General features: G+C 33.5%; 1 protein-coding gene across 1 annotated transcript in view; it reads left to right on the top strand.

The window, feature by feature from the left end:
* GBE1 (1,4-alpha-glucan branching enzyme 1) overlaps window positions 1–15,667 on the top strand; it is a 309,783-nt gene that overhangs the window by 266,614 nt on the left and 27,502 nt on the right. The window contains exons 13-14 of the mRNA XM_079156010.1: window positions 5,308–5,492; window positions 7,017–7,149. Coding sequence (XP_079012136.1) covers window positions 5,308–5,492; window positions 7,017–7,149 — 318 coding nt within the window. The remainder of the gene's footprint in view (window positions 1–5,307; window positions 5,493–7,016; window positions 7,150–15,667) is intronic.

Raw genomic sequence — 15,667 nt, 5'->3', positions numbered from 1 at the left:
TATAACTATACTCATTAAGATGTTCTATAAAGAAATGAGCTTATATTTGAAAAGATAAATGAAGGAAAGTTAAAGTACAAAAGTTTAAATAGATTATGATACTAAATATTTTCCTAATTTTATCTCTAATATTTTTCCATGTACTTAACTTGGCCTATGAAATGAATTTTCTTCTTAATATTTAATACTTCTTAGATATAGAATTAATTGATATTTAAAATTGATGTATCTTAGAGGACCCTAAAATGAAGTCTTAAATTTAAATAATGAAAAATAAATTTAGAGTAGAATCTTAAACATATAAATTAAGGAATATAATTTGTAAATACTATTTTCAGGAGCAATTGATCAACTTAGTAACGTTCGAAACTTGGGAAATGTTTTCAATTAGAATCATATCTGCTGTTCACCTTTTCAGGAGGTATTTCACTTATTTGGTTTATGTTAGGGAAATGACAAACAGTGTAGAAATATAAACTTATAAGACTGGTTATTCTTTGTTACACTGAAATACCAGAAAAAAATGACTAACTTAATCTGATGTGTTAAATAAAATAGTATCATGTGCATGTAATAGGATACCATCATGGAGATATATATTTATGGACATGGAACTTTCTGATATTGAAATTAAAAATACTATATGATATGAATCTACTTTTGTTCAAAAACAAGTTGTAGGTTGATAATGAGTAAATAGAAGGATATAGGATTTATTTTGATACAGGTATCAAAATAAATACAGATGTATATAGTTAGATATGTATAAATATAGATACAAATGGCAATAAATAAAACATTTACCAAAAGAGAAACAGTGATTATTCGGTAGGATTGCAGACTGTGGCGTATGTATTTAATTGTGTTTTAAAAAATAATATGCCTATAAGTATATAATAATAAATGGAAAAAGCGAAATAGCTGTCTTCTTCATTGCTACTGGTGATTTGATATCTGCTGCAGAGTAGGGATGGCTAGTTATCTGCTCAGAATAATGGGAATCAGAATGTTAACCTTAACGTAACTCAGATCTCATGCCTTCTTTCTAGTAACTTTAGTATTCAGTGTAACAGAAGGGCTGCCATACATTGAAAGCATATAGCTGTCAGATCTTATCAAAGCACCTCACATCACCTTCTTTGAATCTGTAAAAAAGTTTTCTAAAACTTATCCTGTTTACAGTTGAAGAAACTAAGCATTGGTGATATTACATTGTATAAATTCATGTTGCTCATAATTAAATTATATTGAATAATTACTGCATGAAGAACTTCATATTTGTACACTTCTGTTTTTCAGGGTGAGTTGTTTAGCCCACATACTTTAAGGATATTATAGGGAAATTGATAAAAATGTAAAATCCTGCTTGAGACTTTCCCCAAAGTTAATGAATTAGCATGACCAGGAAAGGAATGAACCTTTCTTTTTTTTTCTTTTTTTTTTTTTTTTTTTTTTTTAATTCCAGAGATTGAACTCAGGGGCACTCAACCACTAAACCACATCCCTGGCCCTATTTTGTATTTTATTTAGAGACAAGGTCTCACTGAGTTGCTTAGTGTCTTGCTTTTGCTAAGACTGGCTTTGAACTTGTGATCCTCCTGCCTCAGCCTCCTGGGATGCTGAGATTAAAAGCATGTATCACCATGCCTGGCAGGAATGAACATTTTTAACAGGACTCCTTGGTTAGTCCAGAGCATAATATAAATTGAAAATCCCATCTGTATAGTATCTTATTCCTACTCCAAAGGTGTGATAAAAGCAAGTTCTTGTTTTCTATTTTTTTTTCAGCATTTTACACTACTTCTAATGCTTTCCTTATCTCACCTTGTTAACGATTGCTCTTCAATCCCCTCTCAGGTCTTCTTCCCCGCAGTTTCTTAGGATGCTGCCTGTGGCTCCTCTTCCTCCACTGGCTGTAATTATCTTTGCTTATTGAAGTTTTACAAATTATTTTTATTCCCACCTGCAATTCTCTTCCTGAATTTCAGTACCTTATTTTTATCTCTCTTGCTCTAAATCCATGAATACCTGCAAATACTTCAAGTCTTAAATTTAGCATGCATAAACTTGAATTCATTATTTTCTTACCCCAGACTTTGTGTCACATTTCCCCTAGTGCAGTTAGTGCTGTCATTACCCAGTCTTTTGAACTTAAAACTTCAAAATACCGTTTAGACATTCCTTTTCCTTACAACCTCCAGTCATCAAATCTTGTTCATTCCATCTCAGAAATGCCGTTTGAATTGATATTTTTCTTCAATCCCATTGTACCTCTTCCTATCTTATACTTTACATGCCATACTGGCTTTTCTACCATTCAAACTTTCCCAATAGCCAGTCTCTTTTCCAAATTGTTGTAGACATTTAATAATAAACACATTAAACTTTTCATTCCTCCTCTTGCCAATAGATTTTGGTACTCTGTTGACTATGACATAAGATTCAGATTTTGTAGGGTTCATTCTACTCTCATCTCATCCTGGGTGTATTGCCTCTTCTCTTTACCACAGACCCTATTTGGGGGTTAATTGAATCTCCTTACTGTATCTCACCTCTCACTCTAATCCATTAGTTCAATGTCATTCCATTAGCTTGGAATTCTCCCCCACGTATGAGAGGTTGGCAGATCTTGGTTCTACTTTTCCATAGCATTTGCTTCTGAGTAATATGGTGTTAGGGTGTTAAAACCAGACTGACTAGGTTCATAGACCCAACTACTTAATCAGTGTGTCACTTTTCTATATCTCAGATTCTGTAATTACCTTTCAGAATCATTGAAGATGGAAAGAGTTAATGCATGTGCAATGCTTACAAATGATGCCCAAAACCTAATAGGCAGACATTAGACATCTGTTGCTGTCTGTTCTATGAACATGAGTATAATGTTGTGACACTCTCACCAGGAAGAAAGCTATTGCTTATTATTATTGGAATCAACCTAGAAATCCAAGACCATGCCAAACTAAAACCATTTGCTTATAGAAAACCTGAATCCATTTGTAAGTATGTTAGTCAGCTTTGTGTCACTGTGACTACATACATAACAAGAACACCTTAGAGGAGGGAAAGTTAATTTGGGGCTCACAGTTTCAGAAGTCTGAGTCTGGATAGCAGACCCTATTGCTTTGGTTCGGAGATGATGTAGTCCCTCATGGGGTAAGGGCGTGTCTGAGGGAAGCTACAGACCTCATGACAGTCAGAAGCAGAGAGAAAAAAGTGAGGAAGGGAACACAGGCAAGATGAACACTTCCATGTTCCATGGCATGTCCCTAGGAACCCCCTTCTTTGGCTGAACCTGCCTATAGTTACCACCCAGACAATCCATTCAAAATGAGATGGAGTGACCAGGTTACAGCTCACAATCCAGCCTTGTTACTTCCTAACACTTGACACAACTTTCAGTGGGTTCTTTGTATCTAAACTGTAACAGTAGGCTAACGTGCTTTAGCTGCCTCATGAGATTTCTAGTTTCTCCGTTATCTGCTAGTCGAAATCTCATACCAGATTAGACTTGGACATATCCTTGTTCCCAGATTGGTAGTCCCTTCATTATCAGTAAAGAACTCTGGCTATAATTCTGAGTTACATCATTTTGCCAGTTGAATGGTTGATGGAGCAAGCTATGCTGTGGGTGTACCTTGAGCTGATGTGAATTAGGCTCCAGATTCAAGACTCTTAAATGTGGCAGAGGGACACACTCTGTGTTGATTTAAAGCAGCTGAAAGTTTAAAGGAACTGAAAGTTAATATAGGTTCACAGAGTGAGAAATTTCATTCTTTCCTCTGTCATACTGTACGTAAGAAATATTGTCCTTTAGACTGAAATATTAGAATTTAGCAAAAGTTTGCAGATTAATTTTCATGAAATTGTTGCAAACATGTCTATTTAGGTGCTATTTTTTTCTTCAATGATTCTGGTTTGAAAAATTGCAGAAGTTCTTAGCAAAGTTTACTATTTATGGCAATTCTAATAAATTATTTTGAATTATAATATTTTATTTATTAGAATATTAATGCTTATTTGTTTGAAATAGGATACAGTTGTCTTTGTTTATAGTACTTTATCACTCATCAGGGAATTAATGACTTACAAAATTGTTAACATTAAAAGGTGCATATAAGTAAATTTCAAAAAATTCTGAATTTTGCCAGGAAAAAAAACATGAAGTAGAAATTCACCTCCAATAAAACATTAAGAGTCAAATTTATTAGGTAACTAACATGTAAATTTAATTTTAGAAATTAAATCTATGTATGTATTATTTCATCTTTTAAAGTTCATTGGATTTCTGCTTCTTGTTATAAGAAATAATATAAAATGGATTCTCAATGGAATTTCCCAAGCTACACACACACACACACACACAGAGGCACATTTGAAACTAAAGATGTACATCTAATTGTAACAAGTAGATCTGAAAAAAAGAGAAAAATAATCAAGTAACATCTTGGATTTCTGTTGCATCCAAAATTTACAACCAACTTGCCTAATATATTTTGGTAAAAAATCATCTGTGAATGGTAGCCCAGTGTTGTGGTACATGCTTATAATTCCAGCTACTTCGGAGGCTTGAGGCAGGAGGATCCAAGTTTGAGGCCAGTGTGGGCAACTTAGCAAAACCCTGTTTCAAAATGAAATCTAAAAAATAGTTGAGGATGTTATTTAGTGGGAGAGTGCTTCCGTAGCATGCATGAGGCCCTGTGTTGAATTCCTAAGATGGCAAAAGGAGGGTGGTGAAAGAAAGAAAGAAGCATATGCTAATTTTAATTAGAAGAAGTAAATTTTAATGGCTGTTTTCTACTTTGTATTTTCTGTGTGAGGTTGGGCAAATCTGTCAACTGCCCAGAGCTTAGGATTTCTCATCTATGAGATGAATATAATAGATCCTTTGAGGATCAAAAATTAATGTATATATAAAGCCTTTGGAAATTGTAAAGCATTATACAGATTTCTGAGATTACAGTAACAGAGATTTTACAAATTCCTCTGGGATCCCCTAGATTATTTCAGAGATGAAATAAGTATAGTGGATATCGTTGCCTTCGTTTGTGCATGAGGAAACTGAAATCTGCAGCCAGTAACAAGTGTCCAGGCTAAAGCTGGACCCTGGGCTTTAGAGTAAAAATGTCGTACTTTCTGTTCTAGATCATTCTGTTTTTGACCCAGACCTGTACATCATTCACCAGGTACAGTGATAGTAACTTATAACCTAAATGTCTACAAACTTTAAAAACATGTAATTATGGAGTTATCTTAGTAAGAAAGGCTAATATTAGTAGGTGATATTTATATTGTTTTCAAATACAGGTAATGAATTTGGGCATCCTGAATGGTTAGACTTCCCAAGGAAAGGAAATAATGAGAGTTACCATTATGCCAGAAGGCAGTTTCATTTAACCGATGATGACCTTCTTCGATATAAATTCCTAAATAACTTCGACAGGGATATGAATAGATTGGAAGAAAGATGTGGTTGGCTTTCAGCTCCACAGGTAAGTGCTTTACTTTAAATATGATGTTTTAGTCACTATTGCTGTACATGCTTAGAATGGCAATCAATTTAAGTCTATATGCATTTCTTCTAAACAGCACTTTATTATTCAGTGTGTACTGCCCTGTGATATACTTCAGGTTGTCAAAACATGTCACTGAAATCTCTCCAATAGATAATGAAAATCTTAAACATAATGCCCTGCTTACTTCCCTGGTTAGGTGGTTGTTGTTGTTTAAATTTAGTAATTTTTATTTCAGTTGGTTAAAATAGATGACAAAAGCTCTGCATGGAACCCACTTTGAAAATTGCTGTGGAAACAACTTAATTGTTTTGACTGTTTTTCTTTGTATAAATAATTATGCTGTCATAAAGAAACTACTTTAAAAACATGTAGATCTTTATTCTCTTTTTCCCCTTCTTTACTGGTCTCTAACTTGTCATTTCAATAGATGCCATTATACCTGTGTGCTGTTTTGTATGTTTCATGAGCCTCACTCTTCTCTGGAATTAAAGTCTCAGTTTTCAATAAGTTTTAGAAAATGTAATTAACAGGTGCAAATTTTATACAGGCTTTTTTTTTCCTTGCAAAAATTAGCATATAGTATGTGTTAGTTATAATCCACTTACTTTATATTGGTGCTGTTTGAAATTACCATTGATGTGTTTATACTTTGGTGTCTATGACTCTTTTTTTTTTTAAATGGGTGAACCAGGGTACTTATATATTCAGTGAGATTGGCTACATGACACAAATGCCCTAATCACATTTATTAGTAATGCTATTTCCAGAAGAGAGAGCAAAATGATGCTCCTTTTCAGTAGGAACAATGTTGAATACCAAAAGGCACACTGTTCATTCTAAAGCCTTAGTTCATTTTCTAAATTACCAAGAGTGATGCTGCTGATACACATGGCAATAAAGTCCTCTCAAAGTTGGGGTTGGGCAGAGAGGGTACTGTTCACAAAATAGAAGCTTCTGACTGCCTGCTATAAATACCTGATGCATAAAATAAGGGAGTTTACAGATATAATTGATTTTCAGACTTTTTGATTAAGAAAAATGTAAAACATCGTGATGGGCTACAGATAGTCAATGAGTCTGTCAAAGTTGTATATAATATGTAAAATTTGGGGGATAAGTATAATTTCAGAAGATAGATAATGTTATAATTATAAATTTTGAAAAGCAATTCTCTATACCTTACCACATTAATCTGGGAACCTAAGTCCCAAAATGCACTTATAAATAGATCTAATAAAGAAATACAAATTCTTTGTATGTAGTTCATGTGCCATGTTGCTACTTAAAACCTAAGCTGTAATACTAATTCTCTATTTGTTTTTTGTTAGAAGTTGCCAGTAGCTCATGAGATTTTTAAACATGTTCAAAAAGTATACAGTTGTAAAATTTTCATCTTTGATTTAACTGATAAGATTATTAAGAAAGAAAAAGCCAAATGTTTTGTAAATAATAGTGGCAACATCTAGGTGTCATTTAAATGTAACGTGTTAATTCTTGCAGGCTTTTGTGAGTGAAAAGCATGAGGGAAACAAGATTATTGCTTTTGAGAGAGCAGGTCTCCTTTTTATTTTCAACTTCCACCCAAGCAAGAGCTATACTGATTACCGAGTTGGAACAGCATTACCTGGAAAATATCCTTTTTGTTACCAGTGAATATGTTCATTTGAATTCAGTTTTTTTTTAAATTATTATTTCAGCATATAAGAAGGAATAATACTAACAATAGTAACTTTCAGTTTTCCTCATCTGCTAAAAGGAGCACTTGAGAGGGTTATTCAATAGATCTTTGCTTAGCTAGAATATACTGAATTTTTCCTCACCTTTCTTCAGGCTTTTAAAACATTTGATTCTGAATATTTTTAAAGTATTTTTTTTTGTTTGTTTGTTTTAATAAGCAATACAAGAAACAATTGACTGGAGTTTTTCTTTATTTTTCAGGACTAGGGGGTACTGGGGATTGCTGGACCACAAAGCCACATCCCTAGCTCTGTTTTGTATTTTATTTAGAGACAGGGTCTCACTGAGTTACTTAGCACCTCACCTTTGCTGAGGCTGGCTTTGAAGTCAGGATCCTCCTGCCTCAGCCTCTGAGCCACTGAGGTTATAGGTGCACCACTGTGCCTGGTTTGGAGTTTTTCTTTATAAAAATATTTTATACGTTGTTTCTGAAAGTCATCTCCTTTCTGTTTCTTCACCAAGCTGGAAAGAGCAGACAGTTACCTGTAGAGGTATATTTCTTTCACGTTTTCTGTCTAGGACAGGGGAGGTATGGGCACCAGATATAGCAGAATGTTTTTAATGTTCTCTCTGTGTTCAGTTACCCATTCTTCCATACATGTCACAGATATTTCTGAGAACCTTTATACTGAACATCTGTGTGCCAGCCCTGTGTAGATATTATAAGTATAGGAATTTTCCTGGCAGATACACTGCCCTCATGGAGCATTTAAATAGTGAATAAGATACACATCACTAACTTTAAAATCGGAAATTGTTGCAAAGGCAAAGTGCAATGCATTTTAAAAACATATGACTATTACTTAAATACACAAAGAGTAAATGTTAGAGATTCAGATCTTAGCAACAACTCAGTGCAGAAATATTTTGTTTATGCCCTGAAGCCCTAATGAGGATTAACATGCACCACCTGAGTAAGATGCCTGACACTGACATGAAATCCTTTATGATTCTCCAGCGACACTAAGAGAAACCCTGTATTCAACTGGCTCAAACAAAAAGGGAAATATATTTGTCACACAGTGAAAGTCCTAAAGTAGAATGACACTATCAAATTCCCTGTTTCATTCTTTCTGCCTTCTAGCCCTCAGAGTGTCAGTAATGTTCAAAAGGTGGCACCCTGTTGTAAGGAAGGAGCCATGGTTTTAAGTATTACTACCTTCAGACACTACAAAACATGGTTTGTTTTGTGTGTGTCTTTTCAAGAATTAAGTCACTTCTCTAGAAAATTTTCTTTCACAGTTCACTGACTAGGATTGAGTCTTATATTCTGCAAAAATCTGTGGGAATGAGAATGCTGTCCCCATGAGTGACTTAATCAAGAATTATCCCAGAACCTCAGAAATTGAACTCATTGGTAGAGTGGACACCCAGGCAGAATGTTGCTCTGCCAGGAAGAAGGAAAGAACCAGTGCTGCCCAGTGGGTAACCTGCAGCATCCACTGCCATCCCATGCCACCCAGAGACATCCAGGTTGCTGAAAGATTGTTCCCCTCTCTCTCCCCACCTAGCCAATCATAGGCCCACTTGACATAAAAGAATTTAGGAGATCAGGATGCAGCCATGACTGATTGAGTAAATTTTTTTCATTTAATGCAGAATATTCTGTTATCTGTCTCCTGTGTATTCAAAGAAATCAATGTGATGGTGTTACCCACACTAAAAAACTGCCGTGCTATTCTGAGAAGCAAATGTTCTCACCATCTCCATGAAGAAATAAAAACAAATATTGAATGTATAGCAACTGTTACATGACCCTTCTGATTTTGAAGACTATAAAATAATGCCCCAGACCAAATCCTTCTATACCTATATGCCTGCTATATATATTATATAGTAATATAATCAAATTAGAATGCATTGACAGATTATTTGCTATCTACTTTAATCTTTGTTGTCATCTTTGCTGCACTGTTCTTGACCCTAAGTAGAAGAGATGTATAAAACCAAACCTGATGCAAGGTAATGCCATAAATGGTAAGGCAGCAAATTGTCCCATGAGGGAACAGAGTTATCTAAGGATAAGAAAGAATAGAAAGAGGGAAAATAACATATTAAAAAACGACCTTAGAAAGTGGGCAATAATATATTTGGGAAAAAAAGACTGAGGAAGGCCATTCTAGTCATTGGGAAACATAAAATATCCTCAGATAATGTATAGTACAATGGTAGCTTGAAAAATAATGAGTATAAAAAGAAATACTAAGAAATAAAGCTGAAAAAATAGTTTGAGATCTCATAGAAGATTTTAATGCCCTATTAATTAGTTTGTACTTTTTCTGTGGTTTTATTGTGAGTTGTGAAGGTCTTTGAACTAGTGAACTAGTTGATAAGAATGTATGCTTTAAGAAAAGTTCTCATGGACCAGTATGTGAGAGAGCTACATGAAGAGAGAGAGAGATTAGAAGTACAGGCATTAATTATGAGAAATTGCAGTGCATACAGATGATTAGGGCACAAACTAAAAAAGTAATATCAATAAATAGAAAAAGGTATATGAATTTTTTTCTTGTAATGAAAGAACTAAGCAACTATTTGGACATAGGATATAAAAGAGGAAATAGAAGGTTTCACTGTGAACAAAGGGAAGAATGATAATAGTATTATTGCTGAAGTTAGCAAAGCAAGAAGTAACCAGTTGAGGGAATCAAAAAGAGTTTACAGTTGTCAAAAAATCAAAATACATGGGGTTTTTCAATGATGATGTTTGAGATTAAAGCCTTGTTTAACTCTAGCTGTAGTTATCTAAATAAAACCTATTGACTTTGATTAACAAATATTATGAAATGAAAACATACTGAATAGCATAGAATATTTTATTGAGAAGAATCTTCCCAAAAGTTAGCTTATTTACTTAAATGGAATTATTTTGTATATGAAAACCTGATATATTTTATAAAACTTCTGAAATTTGGTGATCTTGTTAAATGTCTACAGACACCTGCTATGCATGACTTTTCTATTTTAATAAGTATTATATATTTTTCATTAGTGACTTCTTTCAAAAACTATACTAATTATAAGTTGTAATGACATAGATATCTTGGAAAATGAGACTATATCTTTATAGAAGCAATATTTAAAGCCTCAGGATCTTCAGTAGTCCAATTTGTGCATTTTGTCTAGCTACAGATTTGTGCCCATTTAGACCTTATTTATTTCTGCTGTGTATTTTATTCATGTCTTTTTCTCAGCAGGCAATAGCTTATTTATTTATGTTATTGCATCTTCTAAAGACATTTGCATTTTATACATCTCTTTCAACACTCAAACACTAGACCCAATGATCTAGATACCTAATGGAAGAATTGTGTTAAAATAATGATTCTGTTTGGATTGGAGGAGAGCAGGAGGATATTTCTAGCATAGCTACACTATACCTTTTACTTAGACATCTTTTAACAGCTCTATCCTAATTCTAAGATTGAAATGATAAAATCTGAATTTTGAGAGGTTCTGTGTTCTGCCCTCCTGGATCAGTACAAACATCCCAAGTAGAAATTCCTGCACAGATAAACAGATAACTTTGATTAGAACACTTTCTAGTCCTAAGATCTCACTATTTCACAATATAAACATTAAAGCCTTTAATCATTAAAATTATTACCCTTAAATATTAATGCATTAGTTTTTCTCTAACACTTGTTCCACATGCCAACTATTTACATCAAGAAAAGGATTTAATGTGTCCCTCACAGAACTGCTTCTCCAAAGTCTTCCCTCTCCAGAACCAAATTCCTTTTGTTTTTAAAATCTTATGATACATTACAAATTTTCCTCCATAATTCTCTTATCAAGATTTACCCAATATTGTTCACTTTCCTTCTACATTGAGTTTTCAGAACAAACAGTGATATACCCCAGATATGATTGGCAAGTCTGTCAGGGACTCCCCTATTACCTTCCTTTATCTCCATGCTACTCTCTTAGTAAGACAGTAATACAGCAGCCATTTCATTTTTTTTTTACTCTTGTTATATTTGCATTCAAACAAAAATTCTGTTTTTCTCTACATGTCCTATAGTATAGTATCATATTTCCCTCATTCTTTATTGATTCTGTTATTAATTCTCATTTCTAATCCCAAATTTAACATTTAATATGAAAACAATTAACTTTTACCTTCTATTAATAGAAAAATTAAAAGAATACCACAGTAGAACAGTTCTTTTTTAATCTGTTGAGATTGTGCCCTCTTCCATAAGCAGCACACAGAGATCTTCTTTTACCTTTTTGTAGTTCCAGGGTTAACTTAAGAGTTCATCTTCTTGTCCTTAACATTTTACAAATCTCATTTCTTTTTGACCTTCTATCATTTTGACTTTATTCTTTTCCCTTAAACTACATAATAGCTAAGTATTATAGATTGATTTCAAAAACAGAGAATATTTACAAAATTAGAATTTTGATGCAGTGTTTTCTGATTTTACCAAAGTGCTCTCTGCCATTGTTATTTTCAACTACAGAGCAAGTAAATTAAATACAGATTTGCACTGTGAAGAATCTACAGTGACAAGATTGGATGTATTAATCAAGTAAAGAAATTCATAAAATTTTAATTCACTGGAAAGAAGAATTTGGTGCCAGAACAAATATAAAGTTTCTTAAAAAGTCATTTAAACTTCTATCAGTATGAAATATAAACATGCAATAGGTAACATTTCTGAATTCTTGAACAATTCCATTGTTTTGTATATTTCATGTATCAAATGGCAAACCATCAACTTTTGCTCAGATCTATGGAGAATAAATGCTGGCCGTCTTCTCAAAAAACTTGTACAGGGAGCTATTTTGGAAGTAATGCCAGGCAAGGTAGGAGAAACATTTTAAGAAGGCTTTAAACTATCTCTACAAAATAAGACAGTACATTTAGAAAATTGAGAGGCAATTCTGATTTGTATCCATAGGTTTTGAACATTGTCTTCATGGTGACTGCTAAAAGACATAATAATTTTCTGCAAAAAAATCTACAGTGCAACTGTATTCTAGGAAAATAGCAAAAACAAAACAACAGCATAAAGTCTTTTCCTGTAGACCATCCTGTGTGCCTCTTCTTAGCTGCTAATCTTCAGTGTAATAATCACCAGTGTTCTTTAATAGAGTAGATAGCTATGTGAGTAATGCAGAGCTGAGACCTAAATGTACTTGATAAATAGGCAGGTTTCACATTTCATGCTTAGGAAGATAGAGCACATCTTCCTGATGTGTTATATTTGCTTATGACTTCACATTGTTTAATGGAAAAAAATTAATGCCCTTCATATTATCAGAACCATTATTGTGTTTCTTTAGTTACATTTCTTCACCTACAACATTATCAAATCATCAATGAAACAAAATGAAAACTGCGAAGCTCCTAAGGAAAACTGTTCTTTCTCATTCAGTTTGAATAATACAAATAGTTGATACTACATTTTTTAGTTACATGGGGGAGAATATGAGTAATATGGGTATTACAGTACCTCTCTTGAGGTCTTTCTTTTGACTAACAATGTTTATTCAGTATGTAGTTTAATATTCTCAGCCACACTATGGGCAGGTTGTGTGAGCCTCACGTAACAGACTAGGAGACTGGGGCCTGAAAGTAACTAAGTACTTCCCTCTAGGATGTGGACAGCAAAGCTCAAGCAGTGTATGAGAAAGCCCATGTAAACCATGGTGCATTTACTCAGTCTCTTCATGGGTATGTGCATGTGGTTGGGTGTGGTAGCATGATGATATCACTGATGAGGATTTATTCCTGTAATGTTCAAAATGGTTTTGATATAGTTCTGGGGAAATAGGTAGCGTTAGGAAACTGTACACAAATCCATGGCTCAGGCAAGCTTCCCCAGAATCATTTAACCTTTCTGCACCATCACCCACTGCAAATCCTTCCCCAGGAATTCTTCCTTGTGATCTGTGACTATCTTTCACAAAAGAAAAAAGTAATTTTTAAGAAGGTGAAACAACATATATACTCAGTTATCGTGATTTTTCTGTATTCCTTTGTGGAATTTATATATGCCACGATTCTGTGTTCAAAGTTAAACTCCTCTAATATAGCATATCAGTTTAAATTTATATAATATTTAGGTAAACTTGCAATCTCTTAGTCTATTTATAAGGTGTATAACAAAGTTTATACAAGTGAATATACTTCTGAGAACATAAACAGCATAACAATCATGTTTTATATGATTTACCAGCCTTCTGCTGGGGTGGGTGTATACAAGATATAGCAGCCCCCTTTCCACATGGCATTTCAAACTGTTACAATATCAAAATACTAAGAGGAGCACTCACAAATGTGACTTGTAAAGAATATGAATCTAGGCCAAAAATATTTAAAGCTTGGGGAACAGATGAGTAAATAATTGGATTTGACCCAAGATCTTGGAAATGTTTTCATTAAAGTGCTGCAAGATGTATTTTTTAAAATGTAAATTCACACTCTGACATTTGCAACCTGTACACAGAGCTTTTAATGAGCAAATAAGGTCACTTGGATGATTCACTGGCACGTGAGTGCTGAAAGCAGAGGTGTTGCTGTGAGGTGGTTTAGAGAGGCCTTTGAAGTGTGGTTATGTAATACTGTGTGCATTAGAATCTGCTTTACGCAACAAATAAAAACAAAGGACTTAATTTAGGATTAGCTAAATGCCACATTCTCTCAAGAGTTTGTAATACATATAAGGTTTGATTTCTGAATTAAAGAAATGCAGTATCTAGACTTTCTAGTTTCCCAGGTTATAGATGTTTTGATTAAAAAAAGAAAATCAAAATACAAAGTTTCCTCATGAAAGATCTACACTGTGACTTTCAACGGATGCAAGCTTGTTTATTTTTCTTGTCTGCTCATGTGTGGGTGACTTTATTTTGTGCCTCAATTTAATAATCTTTATGTGAGCAGGGACAGATAATCCACCAAGTCTATATTTAATATAGGTCCTTTTGTTTCTCCAGCTTCAAAATGGAAATATATACACATTCATTACCTTGGTTAGCCCACTTTAGTGTCAAGGTTACAGCAATACTTTTACACATTATGTAGGAGTCCTTTAGAATATTCTTTATTGTTAAACACTTTCTTCTAATGATACCTGTAATTTGTGATAATGATGGATGAGTACCCTCCCCTTCCTCCATAATAAAGAGCCCATAATTAAATTTCAATTTTCTATCCAGGAATTTGAGATGAATCACAAAGTAAGAAAAGTATTATATATGATTAAAATAGTGTAACTACGGTAGCACTTCTAGGTTCTCTTATAATATATTCATAATCTAATAAGTAGTAATGAATAATAAGCAAGCCTTTACCATACACAGACATTTCTGGTGTTTCTTGTTTGTTTGTTTGGTGGTAATGATAAGGTGAAGGGAAGTTGCTTTGTTTTGAATAGTCATCCCAGTGCTGTGAAATATTCAACAGCATTTCTGTTTTTTTGGTTCATAGTTCAGTTGTACAGTCATGTTCTCCTCATTTTTTAAATTCATCTAACAATAGCTTGGTCAAAAATTTTTTCCTCCATTTCTGGTCCTTCTGGAGAAAAAAAATCAGAAATATTATTAGAACCTTTAAAAACAGTATATACTTACCTAGTAAATAGTATCACTAATGGGAGGAAAAACATTTGGGCCCAGGGTGATCATTTTCACCAACTTGTGAAAAGAAGTACTATTATGTTTTAATTGACTTGAAAATAAATGGTAATCCTAATAGCTTTATCCACGTATTAGCTATTATATCTTTACTTACAGTACATTAAATGTTTACAATATACAGCTTAATTTTTGGTAGATTCTTAGGTAGAGGAAAAATTGATGGACTATCAGATAAATATATGGAATAAATAAATGAAAGATATAGCTACTCATGGTGAAAGAACCCCTATTTGAAAAATAAAATAATTAAGGCACAAAGTTAACTGTAATGACTAGCTTTTTTCTGAATATGCTAGGATCTGCTTTCAGTTAGAAATTTTGTCAAATAACTTTTGTGTCATGCACTCTGCAAACATGTTAACTCATTACCTTATTTAGCCAACCTTTTCTTTCCTCAGGATCAACACATTGCAGATCAGGAAGAAGGCAATCTAGAGCAAAAGCATTGGCCTAAAATCATTTATATCTTACCTTTCCTTTTAAAATAGTCATTTATTTAATCTTTTCTGCTCTCAAAAGTAAATTATATATATCATCTTTATAGCTTAAGTCAATTTTTTTAAGTACTACATGCTGTGTCAAAATTAAATTTTTAATATGGTGCTAATTTACCTTTTCCTTCTAGCTAGTAGAAATTAGTCTGTTTTTCACTGATTGTCTCCTACCTGCCATAAAGCTGTTCAGCTTTTCTTTCTGTGAAATGTTATTTGCAGTTCTGATATTTTCTGTGAAGCTTTTCTAACACAGAATCTTACATGATCAGACTG

The sequence above is a fragment of the Sciurus vulgaris genome (assembly GCF_902686455.1).
Source record: "Sciurus vulgaris genome assembly, chromosome: 10".
Classification (NCBI taxonomy): domain Eukaryota; kingdom Metazoa; phylum Chordata; class Mammalia; order Rodentia; family Sciuridae; genus Sciurus; species Sciurus vulgaris.
Note: the sequence above shows the minus strand (reverse complement) of the source record. Positions and strands in the feature narration are given on the sequence as shown.